This window comes from Crassostrea angulata, chromosome 10, assembly GCF_025612915.1.
Source record: "Crassostrea angulata isolate pt1a10 chromosome 10, ASM2561291v2, whole genome shotgun sequence".
In the NCBI taxonomy this organism is placed as follows: Eukaryota; Metazoa; Mollusca; class Bivalvia; order Ostreida; family Ostreidae; genus Magallana; species Magallana angulata.
The window spans coordinates 41615812-41635829 of NC_069120.1; the positions used below are offsets into that span (position 1 = coordinate 41615812).

The window sequence follows — 20018 nt, forward strand, 5'->3', positions numbered from 1 at the left end:
AAAAGGAAAAACGTAAAACAAATTGATACCTGTTTATTTGGCAATATTTGTACATTTTTATGTTATTCTGTATCTGTGTTATATGTGTAAATAATGGCTATTTTTTTTTCTAATTGATTATTCTTAAGGAATTCCTGGGATATTTACATTAATGAAGTCTGATTTATCAAGTTTTTTAAAAATTTTATAAAAATAAACTGAGCTGATATTTTTGATATTGGAATTGTAGATTTCTTATCAAGATTTCAATATACGTATACTATTGTTTCATCATGAAATTCAGGCCGAGTATTACCAATTCCAATGCTTCTGTTGTAGGAGGAAATCTAACCGAAAATCAAAAAGCCCCGAACCTTACACAGGTAAAGTGATTGTGGATGTCCCCTCTCACCCGTGTGACCCCGTAGAACTGCGTCGCCAACATTACCAGACTCCAGGTACGCACCTGTTTCAATGGTTTTTTGTTTATATGCAAATGAGTGTAATAACATGAAAGGAAATTTTAAAGCATGTGGATGTGGTTTATATCTCAGAGCTAAAAGAAATAAAAGAAAACAACAGCATGGCTTGCTGATGTTGAAAATGTTTGAATATTATCTTTGGTCGCTCAGTGTCTTGTTTGCGTTACAGGCATGATAAGTCATCCTCCAATTCCAATCCATATGCTCCAGGAACACATAGACAATCTAAAAGCCAATGATAATCTCAAGTTCTCTCAAGAATACGAATCCATTGAACCAGGGCAGCAGTTTACATGGGACCAATCCAACTACGAAATTAACAAACCCAAAAACCGCTATGCTAACGTCATCGCCTACGATCACTCTCGCGTCATTCTGCAGCCGGAGAATGGTATTCCAGGCAGTGATTACATTAATGCTAATTACATGGACGGCTACAGGAAACAGAATGCTTATATTGCTACACAGGTGAGGGCATTTTTCATTGACAGATACTGGTGCATGTTCAAAGAAAAATATTTTTTAATACTGCTGTGATTGAGGATTGGGATTTATTATTTATAGCTTGTTGTTCTGTTTACAATCATATCCTTTTGAATTAAAGTGTAGATATATGTTCATACTGTAGACTTCATACCATGCTTGGAGATAATGTCAAGTTTAAAAGTCAAGATCAATTATCAAGTTCAAAACTATATATATCATTCATTATGCTTTTGTGCGTAGTTTTTATTCACTACTCTGTGAATTAAGTACATGTATATTCTTTGTTGTGTAAATAATTTGCCTAGTTTTGATAAGATTTGTGCGTGTATTGTAGGGTCCCCTCCCAGAGACATTTGGAGATTTCTGGAGAATGGTTTGGGAACAGAGGACAGGCACAATTGTTATGATGACCCGCCTAGAAGAAAGGTCAAGGGTAAGAAGATGTATTTGTTAGATAATACCGTTATTTACCAGTAAATTGCTCATTACTCTGTAGAAATGTGTATTTCTTCAAATCCTGCTATGTTCTCTCATTATTTATCCCATCTTGTTACCATGGATGTGAAATTCAATCGTTTTCTGTTATAATACTGTAAGTAGTTTACGGTAATAATGAAAGTAAGAGTTGACCTTGAGTTGTTTCTGTTGCAGATTAAGTGTGACCAGTACTGGCCCCACAGAGGTGCGGAGACGTACGGGGTGATGCAGGTTCTCCTGGTTGACGTGACGGAGCTCTCCACATACACCATCAGGACCTTCCACATATCCAGGGTAGGGGGCAGCACTGAATTATAGATCTTATGGTGGAAATAACAGGAAAAATGTTTATTACTAATGAACTATTTCATCACTTGCTATCAAGTTCTCTATTTAAAAAGTAAAATTTTGAAACAATTTTGAGAATGCAAATAATCATTAGGTAATTTTTTATGCAAACACAAAATCTAGAAGTGAATAGAAAAGTATACACATTTTTCAGTTTAATACTGAAGTTTTTATGAAAATATTTTTAGTATGGATATCCAGAGAAGCGTGAAGTGCGACAATTCCAGTTCACTGCCTGGCCAGACCATGGAGTCCCCGACCACCCCACCCCCCTCCTGATGTTCATGAGGAGGGTCAAGGCCAGTAACCCATCTGATGCCGGACCACTGATCGTTCACTGCAGGTCAGCACATTTTCTAGGGTTTTGCCGAAAATTTTCTAGAGTGGAAATACTTTAAAAATGTGTATAGGCTAAAGCATCTGGGAAAAGTTCTTACCACTAACTAGTCTTTTCTCTTTAATTCTTTTCATATTCTCTAAGACATGACGAATAGTGTGGAAACGATTTTTCTTATATTAGTTATTATTCGTTCATGGATATGATAATAGTTGTATGGTAATAGAATGTTCTAAAGATAGAACAATTTGAAACATTTCAGTGCTGGGGTTGGCAGAACAGGTGCTTTTATCGTCATTGATGCCATGCTGGAACGCATTAAACACGAAAAGACTGTGGACATTTACGGTCATGTGACCTGTTTACGAGCTCAACGTAACTACATGGTACAGACGGAGGACCAATACATCTTCATTCACGACGCGCTCCTAGAGGCCGTGACCTGCGGGAACACGGAGGTTCCTGCTCGCAACCTGTCCGTACACATCCAGAAACTAATGCAGCCAGAGCCGGGAGAGACGGTCACTGGAATGGAGTTAGAGTTTAAGGTAAGTCCCTACATTACCCTGCTCCTATTGCTCATGTCGGACTCTTTGCCTATATCTTCAAATTTCTATGCTGTGAATAGATTCTGATATTCAAACAAGTTGTGTAAATGTTCTGTTTGTCAAACAAGATATGGATTACTGATTTAAAATTGATACTGGTTGATTACACATTTTGGTATGACATTTCTTTCTTCCTATTTTTGCAGAGATTAGCAAATATGAAGGCCAGTCCCAATCGCTTTGTTAGTGCAAATCTTCCTGTTAACAAATTCAAGAACCGACTGGTTAATATTTTACCATGTAAGTATTACTGCAGATCTCTCTTATTAGTTTGTATGTTTCTTTAGTTAACAATACATGTTAAACGGTTAAACTTTAAAAAACAAATTTCTACTTCCAGTTGAATCCACACGAGTAGCATTACAGCCCATCCGGGGAGTAGATGGTTCAGATTATATCAATGCAAGCTTCATAGATGTAAGTCTACAATCTGTCTGTAACCTTATCTTCAACACTGAAGTTGATTTTGACACAAATCTACCCTGTTATTAATACAAATGCTAGGAAATTTCAAAAATGAATTCATTATATGTAGATCAGTTCAGCATCTACACAGTAACACTGAGATCAGCATCTCAGAGAGGGAATAAAGATTTAACTTACATTCTGAAAAATATGGTACATAACACTTCAACAATTACAATGTTTTCATTGTTTTGTCCAGGGCTACAAATATCGCCAAGCCTACATTGCCACACAAGGCTGTTTAGCCGAGACCACTGAGGACTTCTGGAGAATGCTCTGGGAACACAACTCTACAATCATCGTCATGCTCACGAAACTTAGAGAAATGGGCAGGGTAGGTTTCCTCTCGGTCACAAAGCAGGTCTTTTTGACCAGTCTTATCTAACAGTAGCTATAAAACGAACAACAACATAACCTTTTCTGGTAAAACAATATTAATCTCGCAGACTTATACAAACTCAAAAGTACCGTTCAAAGAAAGAAAGTTTTCTACTGATATTCTTCTGAAGTTCCCTGAAAGAGGGTGTAAATTGCTAACAGGCTGATGGGACATGTCTCTTTTTTTTCAGGAGAAATGCCACCAGTACTGGCCCAGTGAGAGGTCTGCCCGCTATCAGTATTTTGTTGTAGATCCTATGGCAGAATACAACATGCCTCAGTACATTCTGAGAGAATTCAAAGTAACAGATGCAAGGGTGAGTCTCATCAGTAAAAGTCACATCTAGGCGGACTTATTACATGTATCATGCTTTGTACTGTATTTTGAAAATGTACATTTAATTCTATGTTGGATGGAATGGAGAGTTAAAGACTGCATGAGAGAAAGCATATATTTGGTTTTCTATTGATAGGATGGACAGTCCAGAACTATCCGACAGTTCCAGTTCACTGATTGGCCGGAGCAGGGTGTTCCCAAGTCCGGAGATGGCTTCATTGACTTCATTGGTCAAGTCCACAAAACCAAGGAACAGTTCGGCCAAGTGGGGCCAATCACTGTACACTGCAGGTAATTTGTCACCACTTAAATTGATAGAAACTATATGCCATTAGCAAGGGCACATTGTTGACTTTCAAGATTTGAATCTTTGTTAATAATTTACTTGGCTAACTATTTTGGTTTTGATCAAATATCAAAACTTAAGAATTCCTGTATGCAATTTTTCTGGTTGCATACATGAAATGACAGCAGTGGAAATTGCTTTGGTCAATTTACTTTGTACAGATATATACTAAAATGATTTTTGCCTTGAAAATCTAAATTGATGAAGCTGTAATTATTTCAGTGCTGGTGTCGGGAGAACTGGTGTTTTCATCACGTTAAGTATCGTGCTGGAGAGAATGAGATACGAGGGAGTGGTGGACATGTTCCAAACCGTTAAAATGCTGCGAACGCAACGACCCGCCATGGTGCAAACCGAGGTATCCACACAAACTATTCAAATACTAATAGCTAGATATTTGGTGCTAATTTGATCAATCAGGTTAATTGCTATAGATTAATGTATTCATGACAAAAATACAGGTATTCTTCATCTCCTCCATTTTTCTTTCTTTCCAGGACCAATATCAGTTTTGTTATAGAGCTGCCTTTGAGTATTTGGGATCGTTTGACCACTATGCAACGTAGAGACAAAAAAACTAATCATAGCGTTGTGAACTTCTTCAAGCAAATTGGTTGTTCTTGGTGGACAAATACCGGACTTTGGTGAGGTGGCCAGACACTTGGGCACCTTGTCGGCTCTTTGTTTACATGTGCAATAACGTTTAGTTAGAGTAATCCCTACTTTCTGTGATGTCCTTGGAGTGTCGTGGCCAGTACAGAAAGGTCAAGGATATCACTAATCATGTTGACATCTGTGTTGCCAAAGAAGAACTGATTTTTGGTCTGCTTCTCTTGTGTATAGAGGAGAGGAGTCCAATCTGTGATTTTTTTTTCTTTTGAAGTTTAGCCATGGTGCTTGTACGTATGTGTTAGTCATTCTGAACGCTATAGAAAACTGCTTCCATAGTATCTTAACAGAGATGTAATCATTGTGTCTTTGCTTTTACTAGCGAACAACAATCTCTGTACTTTCAAAGAATGTCAAGGTAAAAATACACCCCAAACCTAAGGGATATCTGAACTGGACACATTATAATCTGTTGTGTTGCTATTTATCGTTGCAAATTTTCATGACTCGGGAATATGAAATAGATTGTGCTCAATGTTACACAAAATTCCAAACAATCATCGCTTTGCAAAACATCTCATACATTTAGATAAATTTCCAGCTGTGAAATATACAAATATGAGAAAACCTTTTTTACAAAACTTTGAACGGACTATATATCTTTTATGTCCAGTGATTCATAAATGTTCAAAGAATATCTTGTACATGGAAGCCATGACAGATTTAGGTCATCAGCAAAATCATATAGTTCTGTAATATAGAAAATAAGTATGCGTCGCTTTTTACTGTATGTACAATTGACTTTCTTTGTTTGCATCTGTTTTGGACAGAGAAAAAGTGCTTTTTGATCAAGATGTCCCTAAACACAAACCAACTAAATGTGCACAGGCATAATATTGAACCTATGAAATTCATAGGTCTGGCATTTGTGTGTATTTCCGTAGTGATATATATGTGCTATTTAAAAAATATATTTCTCAACTAAAGTTGAGACCTGATCTTGAACTACAGCAAAGAAAGAAGTCAATTCAATTTTGTGTTTTTGTTTTTTACAATAAAAAAGAGCTTCATAATATTTCACATTGTTAGTCGCTATATTGAAAGTTGTGTAAATAAACGTACACCCACCTAAGAATAGTATTGAATCATATTGTATAGATATATATACTTAATATTCATTTTACACGACATGGCATTATAATTAGACCAAGATCATCTCATGCATCATTATTATATATTATCCATTTGACATTTCTCATCTTCATCAAAAATGTTGACGTTTTGAGTGTTAAAGAGCTGTGATGAATTCTCTTTCAATAGGAATTGATCCTAAATTTTCAGGGATATGGTATTTTGGTATTACACATTATAATTGGATTATTGCTATAAAACTAGGATTAACTTGATTAATTAAAGTACATGGTAGATCACATATTGAATTGCCTGTATTTTGTTTTGAAAGAAAAATATACACAAATTCACATGAAAAAGCTGAAGTTTTTCTTTCTCTTTGTTGTGTTTTTACATGTCAAATAACTGTTGCTTATTTAAGAGAATTCAGCATAGCGTTTGTTTGTTTGCATCATGTGTTAGTTGTCATGACAATGCAGAATTTATAGACTCCACATGATGTTTCCATTATGACAGCGCACGTTTAAATTAAACATCATCATGGGGTTTTTTTTGTAAAGAGTAAAAAAATAAATATGAACTTTTATGTGGCATTGTATATTCTAATGCTATCAAATAGTCTTCATTGTAAACTGACATTCATAGTTCATTCTCCATGGTTTATATCTGAAAGTGAGATGTATTTTACACATTGTTAAAGAGAGCTGGAACCCGTTAGACTTGATACATCCTTCGTGTAGATAATGTCTCAATGTATGTATGTCTGCTTGTTCTTACTTCCTGAAACTGTCAGCCAAGAATCTCATTCTGAATCCTTACAGCATCATACTAGACTTTGTATAAACAAGTATTCCTTATACTATACACCAGTCATGTCTCTGTGCCGTTTGTTCCTTTTTTATTCATTTTCTTCTTCTTTTTTTTAAATTAATCCTATTTTTCACATGAACATGAAGATTGTAAAATCAATGTGAATTAAACAGCTTTAAGACAAAAAAAAATTTTCCCTCTTTTATTTTTCCTTTAAAATTAACTGGTGGTCCAGATATATTGTAGGTAAACTGGTGACTGGCCACACTTGATTTTGTCTGATCTATTCTGAGCATTGTTGTCCTCTATCATGGACTATTTTAAGCATTGTTGTCCTATACAATATTTGCTGCTGAGATGTTGTGTTACTTTGATCTGATGTCAGAAGTATTCAATCATCAATAAAAACATGTAACTAACACCGTTACGTTCATTGCAGTCTTGTTGTTATTAAAATTTCAAGAGTGTCCAAGTAATAATTGGCAACTTCTTGATGTTCATCAACCAGATCCTATTGTACACTCCTGCAAAATTTTGCTTAGTACCAGGATATATACTGTAAATTCCTAATTAATATCGGCGTAAAATCGCGATAACCCCATCTCGTGAATTCTAAAATCTCACTTTTAATTTTGGGACACATGTAAACAACATGAAACTAAGATAAAATTTTGGCATTCGCGATTTTATGTTCTTGCGATTTGATGGTAAATCGTTGAATCGCGGAATTAAGTACTCGGGTAAAATAAGGAATCTACAGTATGCAACACTCCAAAGTCTGATGGTCTGCACTAATATCCGATGGCCTGTCACGCAAAAGTCCCATGCTGACTGAATAAGTTTGTCAAGTCACGTGTTAATGCGATATCATTGGTGACATCACTGCTATCTACATGTATTTAAAATCAGTTATCAAAATGGATGACCGAGAAAGAATGGTGAAAGTTAACAATTATAGTTGGTGAAAATTAACAGAGATAGTAGGGGAAGGTTTTAACAGAGCAAAGAACAGAAAGTTCATGTTGTACTAGTATTCAAATAAAACGTATGTTTTTGGTTGTTGTGCGAAAATATGCTGTATTAATTAATGTGTAATGAATTAGTTAATAAATCAATGATGAACAAATCTAGGCAATCCAACCCCGTAGTGTTATTTATAAAATATTTACTATAATAATTTTTTCTTCTCTTTCCTCAATTCAATGTCTAACCATTGGGGTTTGGCACTGACCATATATTCTAAATTTCAATTGAAAGGCACACATCTTAACAAATCTCTCATAAAATGGTCAGTGAATGAACTTCATAGTCTTTAATTCATTTGAAGAATGATATCCACCTTCAATCCCAGCTGCTACACTGTAAACATATTATATTTGGCGTATACGATATTTTGCGGAAATTAGTTTTTGAACAGGTTGGCGTAGATTTGAATTAGCGCATTCTTGAATGTGACTATTCTTATACATACATGCATGGCATTTAGCGATGTACTTGATTTAGCGGCAGTCGCATTCCGCCAAAAGCGCTATATAGAATACACAGCCAAATGTAGTACATTTACAGTATTTCAGAGAAGACAGTAAATGTAGCATTACTTTTATCTCGGTCAGTATGATGTACATACACGTACATGTACAACCATAATGAGGAATAGATTAGGCTGGATGCTCATAATCATTTTATAGCATATGTTTCTACATTTAGATAGAGACGAGTTTTATGAATATTTTTTTACAAACGATATGGATTTTAAAATATAATCCTTGAGTTGAAAAAAAACATGAAAGATGCAAGGGACCTCCACTGCCCCAAATATTGTTCATAATTTCAGCAATCTGGTGTTAAAAATTTTTTGTTTACCTCCTTTAAATGAAAAAAAGTCAATCTTAAGAATATATATTTTTTAATAAAAGTGTAAATTATACTGCTACTAATATTCAGTATGACAGTATTATACAAAATATAATGGTTTCAATACAATGTCATTCCCTCCTACGATGCAATTGGGCTGACAATTGCACTAACAACTATTTCAATCTTTTACAAAGTGTGTCTGTACAATTATACATGAATATTCCAGACAATTATGAAAATAGCACCTCTAGCACTTCACATGTATTTCAGACCACATATGACCTTGAAACACATATAAAGTACACAAGTCTGTAAAAGCCACAAGTTGAATCTGAGGAATCATTCCTTTTTCTTTTTAAAAAATGCTGTTATAGACTTTTGGTTTTTACCAGGATCAGCAGTGCTTGTTTTCTGAAAAGTCAAGGTAAATGAAGTGTAAAAATATGTAAAAACTTTGTGCTTTTTAAAATTTTTATTTTCATCAAGTTACCGGTGTCATATAATATTTTGATACCGCGAAATATTGAACCCAGGTTCAATATATCATGCGATATTATGAACCCGGGTTCAAAATATCGCTGCGATATATTGAACCCCCCCATAAAATATTGAACCCCGGGTTCAAAATATTATGGCCGCGATATATTGAACCCCCTACTGTTTCCAATTCCCTTTGGAGAGGGGGTTCAAAATATTATGGCCGCAATATTTTGAACCCCCCTCTATTTCTTATTGCTATTGGAGAAGGGGTTCAAAATATTATGGCCGCGATATATTGAACCCCCTACTGTTTCCAAATCCCATTTGAGAGGGGGTTCAAAATATTATGGCCGCGATATTTTGAACCCCCCTCTATTTTTTATTGCTATTGAAGAGGGGGTTCAAAATATTATGGCCGCGATATATTGAACCCCCTACTGTTTCCAATTCCTATTGGAGAGGGGGTTCAAAATATTATGACTGCGATATATTGAACCCCCTACTGTTTTCAATTCCCATTTGAGAGGGGGTACAAAATATTATGGCCGCAATATTTTTAACCCCCCTCTATTTTTTATTGCTATTGGAGAGGGGGTTCAAAATATTATGGCTGCGATATTTTGAACCCCCCTCTATATTTTGTATTGCTTTTGGAGAGGGGGTTCAAAATATTATGGCCGCGATATATTGAACACCCTACTGTTTTCAATTCCCATTGGAGAGGGGGTTCAAAATATTATGGCCGCGATATTTTGAACCCCCCTCTTTTTTTTTTTATTGCTATTGGAGAGGGGGTTCAGAATATTATAGCTGCGATATATTGACCCTCCTCTATTTTTTATTGCTTTTGGAGAGGGGGTTCAAAATATTATGGCCGCGATATATTGAACACCCTACTGTTTTCAATTCCCATTGGAGAGGGGGTTCAAAATATTATGGCCGCGACATTTTGAACTCCCCTCTTTTTTTTATTGCTATTGGAGAGGGGGTTCAAAATATTATGGACGCGATATATTGAACCCCCTACCTTTTACTAATTCCTATTGGAGAGGGGGTTCAAAATATTATGGCCACGATTATATTGAACCTTTCTCCTATTTCCAATTCCCTTTCGAGAGGGTGTTCACAATATTATGGCTATGATATTTTGAACCCCCCTCTATTTTTTATTGCTATTTGAGAGGGGGTTCAAAATATTATGGCTGCGATACATTGAACCCCCTTTTGTTTCCAATTCCTATTGGAGAGGGGGTTCAAAATATTATGGCCGCGATATATTGAACCCCCTACTGTTTTCAATTCCCATTGGAGAGGGGGTTCAAAATATTATGGCCGCGACATTTTGAATCCCCCTCTATTTTTTATTGCTTTTGGAGAGGGGGTTCAAAATATTATGGCCGCGATATATTGAACCCCCTACTGTTTTCAATTCCCATTGGACAGGGGATTCAAAATAATATGGCCACGATATTTTGAACCCCCCTCTTTTTTTTATTGCTATTGGAGAGGGGGTTCAAAATATTATGGCCGCGATATATTGAACCCCCTTCTGTTTCCAAATCCCATTGGAGAGGGGGTTCAATATATTATAGCCGTGATATTTTGAACCCCCCTCTATTTTTCACTGCTATTGGAGAGGGGGTTCAAAATATTATGGCTGCGATATATTGAACCCCCTACCTTTTACTTATTCCTATTGGAGAGGGGGTTCAAAATATTATGGCCATGATTATATTGAACCTTTCTCCTATTTCCAATTCCCTTTCGAGAGGGTGTTCACAATATTATGGCTATGATATTTTGAACCCCCCTCTATATTTTATTGCTATTGGAGAGAGGGTTCAAAATATTATGGCTGTGAAATATTGAATATCCAACCCCCTTCCATCTGAATTACACTGGATATTGAAAATGGGGTTTAAATATTATTTCTGCATATACTGCACCCACCTTAATTTCAAATTGGAGAAGGGGATTGAGATATAATGTCTCAGAGTTATTTTACACCCCCCTCCCCAACAATCTTATTAGCAACTTCATGCATACTTGGTTACTCTAAATGATAGTTCTCAGGTGGAAAAGGGGGTAACACCTGTGTGTTGTGTATACACAGGGTTGGGAAACATTCAAACTCCATTCAGCCTTTATGGTATCCCTATTATGTTACACCAGTAATGAGGGGGTATAAAATATTATGGCTGCAAAATATTGAAAACCCTTCTTATCACTGGCTATTGGAGATCGAGGGGTTTCAAAATTTAATGGCTGAGAAATTTAATTATAAATAATAATGCCCCCCCCTTCTTCTTTTTTATTGTTTTTTTAAGTGGGGTTTTAAGATATATGTTTTATTTGTGAAATATTGAAAACTCTTATTTTTTAGTCTCGTCATTGACCCCCCCCCCCCCCCCCCCCCAATCTTTACTTCATGCATATATACAGAATTCAATGTTGTTTTTTTTTTTGGGGGGGGGGTATAATTGTGCTTTTATTGTCAGTCTGTAATTAAACTTATTATGAATGAAAATCATGTTGTTTTGGTGATTCTTTTTGTTACCAAGAAAATGGGGTATCCTTGGAGTTTACTCTAAATGGTAGTCCTCAGGTGGGAGAAAAGGGGGCTAACACCTATGTACTGCGTATACACACCGGTGATAGGTAAACATTAATTGGCTCCCTTCATAGCTGACATCAGCCTGTATGGTATCCCTGTTATGTAATACAATTTGGGAATTGCAAATGGACTGGCCCAGTCTAAAGGTTGCATACCTTATTAAAGTAGGTAAAATAGGTAGGGGGTTCAATATATCGCAGCCATAATATTCTGAACCCCCTCTCCAAAAGTAATGAAAAATAGAGGGGGGTTCAATATATCGCGGCCATAATATTTTGAACCCCCCTTCAATGGGAATTGGAAATAGGTAGGGGGTTCAATATATCGCATCCATAATATTTTGAACCCCCTCTCCAGTGGGAATTGGAATTAGGTAGGGGGTTCAATATATCGCAGCCATAATATTTTGAACCCCCTCTCCAATAGCAAGGAAAATTGAGGGGGGTTCAAAATATCGCAGCCATAATATTTTGAACCCCCTCTCCAAAGGGAATTGGAAATAGGTAGGGGGTTTAATATATCGCAGCCATAATATTTTGAACCCCATCTCCAATAGCAATGAAAATTAGATTGGGGTTCAAAATATCGCGGCCATAATATTTTGAACCCCCTCTCCAATGGGAATTGGAAATAAGTAGGGGGTTCAATATATCGCAGCCATAATATTTTGAACCCCCTCTCCAAAAGCAATGAAAAATAGAGGGGGGTTCAAAATATCGCGGCAATAATATTTTGAACCCCCTCTCCAGTGGGAATTGGAAATAGGTAGGGTGTTCAATATATCGCAGCCATAATATTTTGAACCCCCTCTCCAAAAGCAATGAAAATTAGATTGGGGTTCAAAATATCGCGGCCATAAAATATTGAACCTTGGTTCAATATTTTATGGGGGGGGTTTAATATATATCGCAGCGATATTTTGAAGCCGGGTTCAATATATCGCGGGGTTCAAAATATTATATGACACCGGTATATATAAAATCTATTCATGGGTTAAAATTAAATATTAAATTATTCTGGTACCTTTTTTCCATGACTTTCAAAAGCTTTGAAAACCTGAGAGAACAAAATGAGGAAATCAATAAACAAGACTTTAAAGATACAACTAGAGAAACTAGACATCATTGAGATGGTGACCATCTCAAAGGGCCCCACTTATATAATGGACATTAAGATGAAAAGGATTTCAAGGATTTTGCTTTGACCTCAACATATTTAGTTGGATATTTTCCATTTGGCATAGAACTTTCAGCTCTTTGCACACTCCTTATCTACAGGCATTTTTTTGGAGCAAGACTAAGCCAATCGAAAAGAATTTATAGTCCAAAACTGGATTTTAAAGCGATCTGCTATAACCGTCATATTTGACCTAGAAACAAGTTTCAAGGTCACTACACACCCATTACCCAAAAGCATTGTTTATTGGTATGTGAAAGATGAGCATGATAGGGCAAACAGGACCAAATATAAGCTCTGAACAAAGTTTTTTTGCATGGTCTGATTTGACCTTGACCTAGTAAGAATGGTCAATGTCACTGCTCATCCTTTACCCAAAGCCACTCTGTTGGTAAAGTTTGAACCAAGGGGAGAGAAAATATGCTCCAGACAAGTGATCTCGAATGGACAAACTGATCACTATAGATTGCATGCAGAGCTGGGCCCTAAGTAAAGTACACGTATTAATGAAAATTTAAACCAATAAACCATCCCCAATAGTTAAGCTTTAGTCGAAAAGTAACAGTTAGACCATTGGATATGGAGTTCTCCCAACTACAGAGACAGTATACCTTTTTCATGGCGGTGGAAACAGCAGCCGAAGAGAACTCTTCCTTGGTCACCCATCGACTGTTTTCCGCATGAACTTGTGAATCATCCACTTCCTCTTCGGGGACAATCACTGCTTGTACTATGTAGGTCTGGTGAATGTGGGAAAAGATGTGCTCAACCTGAAAACACAATCAAACCAAAGAGTACAGGGCATCAAACAGAAATAAAACTTTCATCAATTTAAGTTGAGTAAATGTACAGTATTATTGTGTAGTGTAAAGCTCATTTAATCTAAATTTAATCTAAAAGAGGTCTACTGTATGCAATAATACTGATATAATGAAATATTAATACATGTATAAACAAGGAGGAGGCCCAATCATGAATACAGCAAACTTTTGTAAAAAAAAAATGCATACAGCATTCAAAAGCTGATTCCAGACAACTTGATTTAAAGAGTGTACTCACATTGCCGACCATTGAGGATTGTGTGGAGGGGAGGAGGGTCAATCCACAGGACTTCTGGAGGATCTCCTGTATTGTGTGACCCACCGTCTCATCAGACTCATCCTCCACCTTCACAGAGGGGAATTCCCACAGACCCGCCAGTAATCCTAACAATGTAATAGCAAAACTGATTGTTTCATTTATTTTTTTTTAATTTTATTTTTTAATTTTTATTACAAAATGATACCAGGTAACAATTTTTCTTTTGTTCTACAAATGTTATCTTAGAGGACATCATAATTTTTTTTCTTCAGTATTTACATATACATGTTAATGCATAATAAGAACTAATCATAATACTAGGTAAAGTTTGTACACCTTTGTCAGCTGTTCCTCACTGACCTTTCTGAGCCCTCTGTACCAGGTAATACTGATCAGCCCCACCCTTCACTGACCTTTCTGAGCTCTCTGTACTAGGTAATACTGATCAGCCCCACCCTTCACTGACCTTTCTGAGCTCTCTGTACCAGGTAATACTGATCACCCCACCCTTCACTGACCTTTCTGAGCTCTCTGTACCAGGTCATACTGATCGGCCCCACCCTTCACTGACCTTTCTGAGCCCTCTGTACTAGGTAATACTGATTGCCCCACCCTTCACTGACCTTTCTGAGCTCTCTGTACTAGGTAATACTGATCGCCCCACCCTTCACTGACCTTTCTGAGCTCTCTGTACTAGGTAATACTGATCGCCCCATCTTTCACTGACCTTTCTGAGCTCTCTGTACCAGGTAATACTGATCTCCCCACCCTTCACTGACCTTTCTGAGCTCTCTGTACCAGGTAATACTGATCGCCCCCACCCTTCACTGACCTTTCTGAGTCCTCTGTACCAGATAATACTGATCAGCCCCCACCCATCACTGACCTTTCTGAGTCCTCTGTACCAGGTCATACTGATCGCCCCAACCCTTCACTGACCTCTCTGAGCCCTCTGTACCAGGAAATACTGATCGCCCCCACCCTTCACTGACCTTTCTGAGCTCTTTGTACCAGGTAATACTGATCGCCCCCACCCTTCACTGACCTTTCTGAGCTCTCTGTACCAGGTCATACTGATCGGCCCCACCCATCACTGACCTTTCTGAGCCCTCTGTACCAGGTCATATTGATCGGCCCCACCCATCACTGACCTTTCTGAGCCCTCTGTACCAGGTAATACTGATCGCCCCCACCCTTCACCGACCTTTCTGAGCCCTCTGTACTAGGTCATACTGATCGCCCCCACCCTTCACTGACCTCTCTGAGCTCTCTGTACCAGGTAATACTGATCACCCCCACCCATCACTTACCTTTCTGAGCCTTCTGTACCAGATAATACTGATCGGCCCCACCCTTCACTGACCTTTCTGAGCCCTCTGTACTAGGTAATACTGATCGGCCCCACCCATCACTGACCTTTCTGAGCCCTCTGTACCAGGTAATACTGATCGGCCCCACCCATCACTGACCTTTCTGAGCTCTCTGTACTAGGTAATACTGATCGCCCCACCCTTCACTGACCTTTCTGAGCTCTCTGTACCAGGTAATACTGATCGCCCCACCCTTCACTGACCTCTCTGTACCAGGTAATACTGATCGCCCCCACCCATCACTGACCTTTCTGGGCCCTCTGTACCAGGTAATACTGATCAGCTCCACTCTTTGTCCTCCTACACAGCACACACACACTCGTCTTCTCTTCTCTAGCTGCCTTCTTACCAGCTTTTCTTGGATAATTCTGGACCCCTTCTCTGTTGCATTTAATAAACATTGTCATAAGGCCAAATTAATTTCTTTCAATTTCCTTAAATTGCACTGCAACTAGCTACTTCAGAGATTACAACAAATTGGAACTTTTATCAAATTATTTTATCAGGTTAATCCTCTGTTATGATTGAATTTGTAAACTTTTTAGCTTTTAGAAAATACATCATCACTGCATCTTTTTTTCATACTTTTCATCCCATGTCTCGTTTTCTGGTAAACACAGATCACATTTGTCAGCAGCTAAAAACAAATACAATTTTAAAAGGATTTAAAACTCACCAAAGTTTAATAAATACCGTAAGCAAAAACATTAAATACACAAACCAAAGAACATCTAAAAATACTGTAACCCTAACAAGCAATTTACTCCAGATAAAAAAAATAATTCAGAATGGAAATTTTATCCGATATGCCTACCTTCTTCATTTCTTGACATCAATGTTTACAATTTATTGGTTCAGTCGCCACTTACCACATTCTATATCTGCAATGATTGGTCCATTGTTGATTCCGAGCTTGTTGCCATTTCTGTGTTTGTTCTGGTCTACCTATAAAGGGAGGGCTATCATTGGAAAATGACATCCTTTAATATTGGAATATTGTTTCCATAAACAAATTACAGTAACCAATACCTGGTATCAGATTACTAAACATCTCTTAGACTTTTGATCAAAATTAAGAAATCAAGCCCAATTTTTACAGGTTGTTAAAGAAACATGCTATCTTGAGGAAAGGACTGCACCGAGCTGTAGCATTTTTATCCTATAACATCGTATTTACAAAACATGTTATCTATCTTCTTCAGCTTTGCGACAGTTAGTTTGGTTACTTAAACTTTCCTCTATTTTTTACCAAAAATGTATAAGCTGCACTGATACACACCATCATGAAATGAAAGAAACTTTTGAAATAGTGAACAACAGTGTGATATTATTGCAATCTCATATCCATCATTTTATCTTCATTTCCTCCATTGTTACAAACCCTAAATATCTAAAGACTTACCATGGCTTTAGCTAGACACAGGTTCTGTACGGGACAGGAGGCACAGCCGGGAGACTTGGGGGTACAAACTGTGGCCCCCAACTCCATGATTCCTTGATTAAAATCAGCAGGGTGGTCTGGGTCTACAACCTCATCAGCCAAACTCCTAAATACCCCATAAACCAATTACAATTTTAAACCTTTTTAAGCCATGAAAATTAAGTCCATGTAAATTTAATGATTTTACAATAATCTTACAATACATTTTTTTAATACAAACGCATGTTATTATTATTTCTGTACATCTCTTCCATTGTACCTTTACTATTGGTATATTATCCATTATATGATGAAGTGTTATTACTCATTTTTTACCACAGTTTGTTTTGGACTGGTTGACTTGTGGAATTAGCTCCAATGATCCTCATTCTGCACAGAACTCGAATCACATTACCATCTACAATTCCTGTAGCCTACAAATACACAGCAAGTTAGCAACACTTCACTATAGTTACTCAATAATTAGCAGTATGAATAAAACAGTACATTTGTTTCAGATCTCGAGAACAAAAAACTAAGGCATTTGTGACCAAATTTACTGTGGAATCATCATTGTTTGTGGGGGACCAATGCTTGTGGCTTTCATGGATAATTCTTGCCCATGAATTTACATCCCCATGAATGTATATACACAAACATTTGTTGAATACTTATTCATATTATCACAAACTTGCTACCAATGAAATTATGTCCCAACAAACCAGGAAAATTTTGGCTACCCACAAACTTTGACCCCCACGAATAAAAATGATTCAACAGTACTTCCACACCATTTTTTTTTTTTTTACATTAATGTGGGTATACTTAAGACAAAAGAAGCTGTAAAATTATTGCACTGTGACTATCTTATATAATCCCTTATGATTACCCTTGGAGTACCCCTCCCCACTCACCTGACCATAAGCTATGGAGGCTATCGCTCCTGCTGTGTACCTGCCAACCCCAGGTAAGTGTTTCAACAGACTCTCGGCTGTCCTTGGCATCTTTCCTCCAAATTCTTTAACAACCTTAAGCATGTAAAGTGTGTGTAAGAGACAATTAACAAGAAATGCATGTTAAGAATGTATTTGTACAAGCATTAATCCACCAATTATTAAACTAAAGAGAAACAATTCTAAATGGAGGAATCATACATAATCATTTTGTTTTTCCATTGGACTAACTTAACAAGCAATACTAGCATCATGCCAAAATACCAACATATACTGCTTAATGATTATTAAAGGTTACTAGGTAACCAAACTGACTTCCTACAAACAATGACCTCTAACCTTTTGAGCTCCCTCCAGCAACCTCCTGCCTCTGCTGTAGTAACCCAGACCCGACCATATCTCATTCACCTCCTGGAGGTAGTCAAACAACAGATCAACTCAATGCTACAGCAAATTCACAAATCATAAAAATTTTTAAGTACGACACATTAATTTGAGAAAAAAGAAAATATAACATAGGAACACAAGAAATAATTGTGACTATTTGAGAACATTCTTGATATGCATGTACTTATTAAAGTCACTGAACTCAGTCAGCTGCTAGAGGATGAACTTACCTCCAGAGAAGCTTTTGCCAGGTCCTGTAAAGTTGGCCATTTCTACAAGAGAATTTAAAAGCAAGGTTCTTAATCAAACCTGCCATTTTATTCTCACATAATGTAAAGCAACTTACAATGCACAGGTACTCTAAGCACTACATGTCTCAAGCATTCTGGGGGGTTTTTTGAAAGAAAATGAAAATTTGTCCATAGATACAACAAACTTTCATACATCATAAAGGGTACGACTTACCTTCATCCATCTTTTGTAGTACTCAATCACTGTTGCTACCTGTGTTTGCTGTAACATGATCTCCGAGACCCACACTGTGTAAGGAAGGGTTGAAATCAAGTATATATCAGACACAGAAAAGCCGACACAAATACATGTATTACAAATTCGCTGATTGCTGATAGAATTGGGTTACATAATCATATCATAAAAATAAAATATATAGTGATTAATAACAAAAAGGATGAGTTGATGAATGAATGATTCACTAGTTGATATGGTAGACTGAAATTACATGTTAAGTAATTTAGTGTGTCATGCTTATACATGTAATAGATTTAATATTCCTTCCATCCTGTTACATCTAGTGCTGCCATTTTGGTCATGAAATGCAAAGACCATTTCAGAAGGAATGCATGCAACAATCAGACCAGGAATTATTTTTTTTTTTGGGGGGGGCGTCTGGGGCCAGATAGCTCAGTTAGTAGAGCATCTGACAATAGATTCTGGAGGCCCTGGTTCAAATCTCAGCTGGTACTTCATTATTTCTCACATCCTATTACACACTTACCAATATTATTTTTATACGCCAACATCGACACTAGTAATCTAAAATAAAATATCAAACAGATCTTTATGGAAAAATTTAAACTTACCTGCATAGGCTCTTTGATCGACATCTGGATTGCTCAAATGATTTCTCCATGGGAGATCCCTTTGGTTTTCTTGAAACCAAGTAACTAATTTCTGACGAAATTCCTTTTTCTCTTCGTTTTTAAAGCTATGGATGGACGATATTGGCTCTAAAAATCATATATGAACTTGATTACACTGCAATGCTATATTAATAATGGTCTTTTTTCCAACCACTTAAGAGTCTATTTTCAAGCAAGAAAATACCCAGTAACTGGTACAATTTAAATTCTAATGTTTCTAAGTTAAGCGAAAAATACAGAAGACTACTTCAACTTCACATTTAAATCGAGTTATTCTAAAATTTGGCATTTATACCGTCAGTTTTGCCATCACCATTGTCTCTTTCCTTAAGTTTGCGCTTCACCATCCTACTGCAACTGTTGCCGTGTTATGCAACAACAGAGTAAATGCGGGATGGCGCCAAAATTTTAATTATTCTGTATTCCGATCCCGATCGCAGATACCCCCCCCCACCTAATTTTTTTTTTAATCAGACATAACTACCTTGTATACATTTTAAATGTTGCTTGTGTTAAAATTCAAAGTCTTTATAATAAGATTACTTTAAAGTCCTAAACAAATTACAATTTGTTTTAAATTGTTACATGTAAAAAAAGGAGTTTTAAAAGTACATGTATCTTTTTCTGCGACTTTGCTGAAATGTTCTTATAAACAAAAGAGTAAATATATGTGTAAGTAACTTGCACCTTTATCAATAACTCATTATGAAACAATGAATAATCTCAGG

At 36.8% G+C, this 20018-nt stretch overlaps 2 protein-coding genes across 14 annotated transcripts in view; one reads left to right on the top strand and one right to left on the bottom strand.

Annotated features, from left to right (window-relative positions):
* LOC128165580 (receptor-type tyrosine-protein phosphatase delta-like) overlaps window positions 1–6904 on the top strand; it is an 83127-nt gene extending 76223 nt beyond the window's left edge. For all 13 annotated transcript variants that reach the window (XM_052830246.1, XM_052830249.1, XM_052830242.1 and 10 more), the window contains 13 exons: window positions 319–437; window positions 631–929; window positions 1282–1380; window positions 1599–1718; window positions 1961–2115; window positions 2372–2657; window positions 2864–2957; window positions 3058–3134; window positions 3382–3516; window positions 3752–3877; window positions 4034–4188; window positions 4466–4601; window positions 4741–6904. In XM_052830246.1, the coding sequence (XP_052686206.1) occupies window positions 319–437; window positions 631–929; window positions 1282–1380; window positions 1599–1718; window positions 1961–2115; window positions 2372–2657; window positions 2864–2957; window positions 3058–3134; window positions 3382–3516; window positions 3752–3877; window positions 4034–4188; window positions 4466–4601; window positions 4741–4809 (1870 nt within the window). In that variant the 3' untranslated portion in view covers window positions 4810–6904. The remainder of the gene's footprint in view (window positions 1–318; window positions 438–630; window positions 930–1281; window positions 1381–1598; window positions 1719–1960; window positions 2116–2371; window positions 2658–2863; window positions 2958–3057; window positions 3135–3381; window positions 3517–3751; window positions 3878–4033; window positions 4189–4465; window positions 4602–4740) is intronic.
* Window positions 6905–8682: 1778 nt separating this feature from the next.
* On the bottom strand, window positions 8683–19717 carry LOC128168381 (adenine DNA glycosylase-like). Its single transcript, XM_052834650.1, has 15 exons — window positions 19586–19717; window positions 19231–19377; window positions 18596–18669; window positions 18361–18402; window positions 18083–18154; window positions 17705–17818; window positions 17127–17224; window positions 16773–16917; window positions 16240–16315; window positions 15956–16007; window positions 15618–15751; window positions 13980–14125; window positions 13532–13690; window positions 12768–12800; window positions 8683–9061 (listed from the first exon to the last, which is right to left on the bottom strand). Exons 1-15 carry the CDS (start codon window positions 19635–19637, stop codon window positions 8990–8992), a joined length of 1416 nt encoding a protein of 471 aa, XP_052690610.1. The 5' UTR covers window positions 19638–19717; the 3' UTR covers window positions 8683–8989.
* Window positions 19718–20018: the final 301 nt, after the last annotated feature.

Bases quoted from the DNA above. Each gene is read 5' to 3' on its own strand.
- LOC128168381 (XM_052834650.1), bottom strand. From the start codon at position 19,637: ATGGTGAAGCGCAAACTTAAGGAAAGAGACAATGGTGATGGCAAAACT. The intron at 16,316-16,772 runs GTAAGTCTTTAG...CTCCCTTTATAG, and splicing joins TGTGTCTAGCTAAAGCCATG to GTAGACCAGAACAAACACAG. The intron at 14,126-15,617 runs GTCAGTGATGGG...TTACATTGTTAG, and splicing joins GGTACAGAGGGCCCAGAAAG to GATTACTGGCGGGTCTGTGG.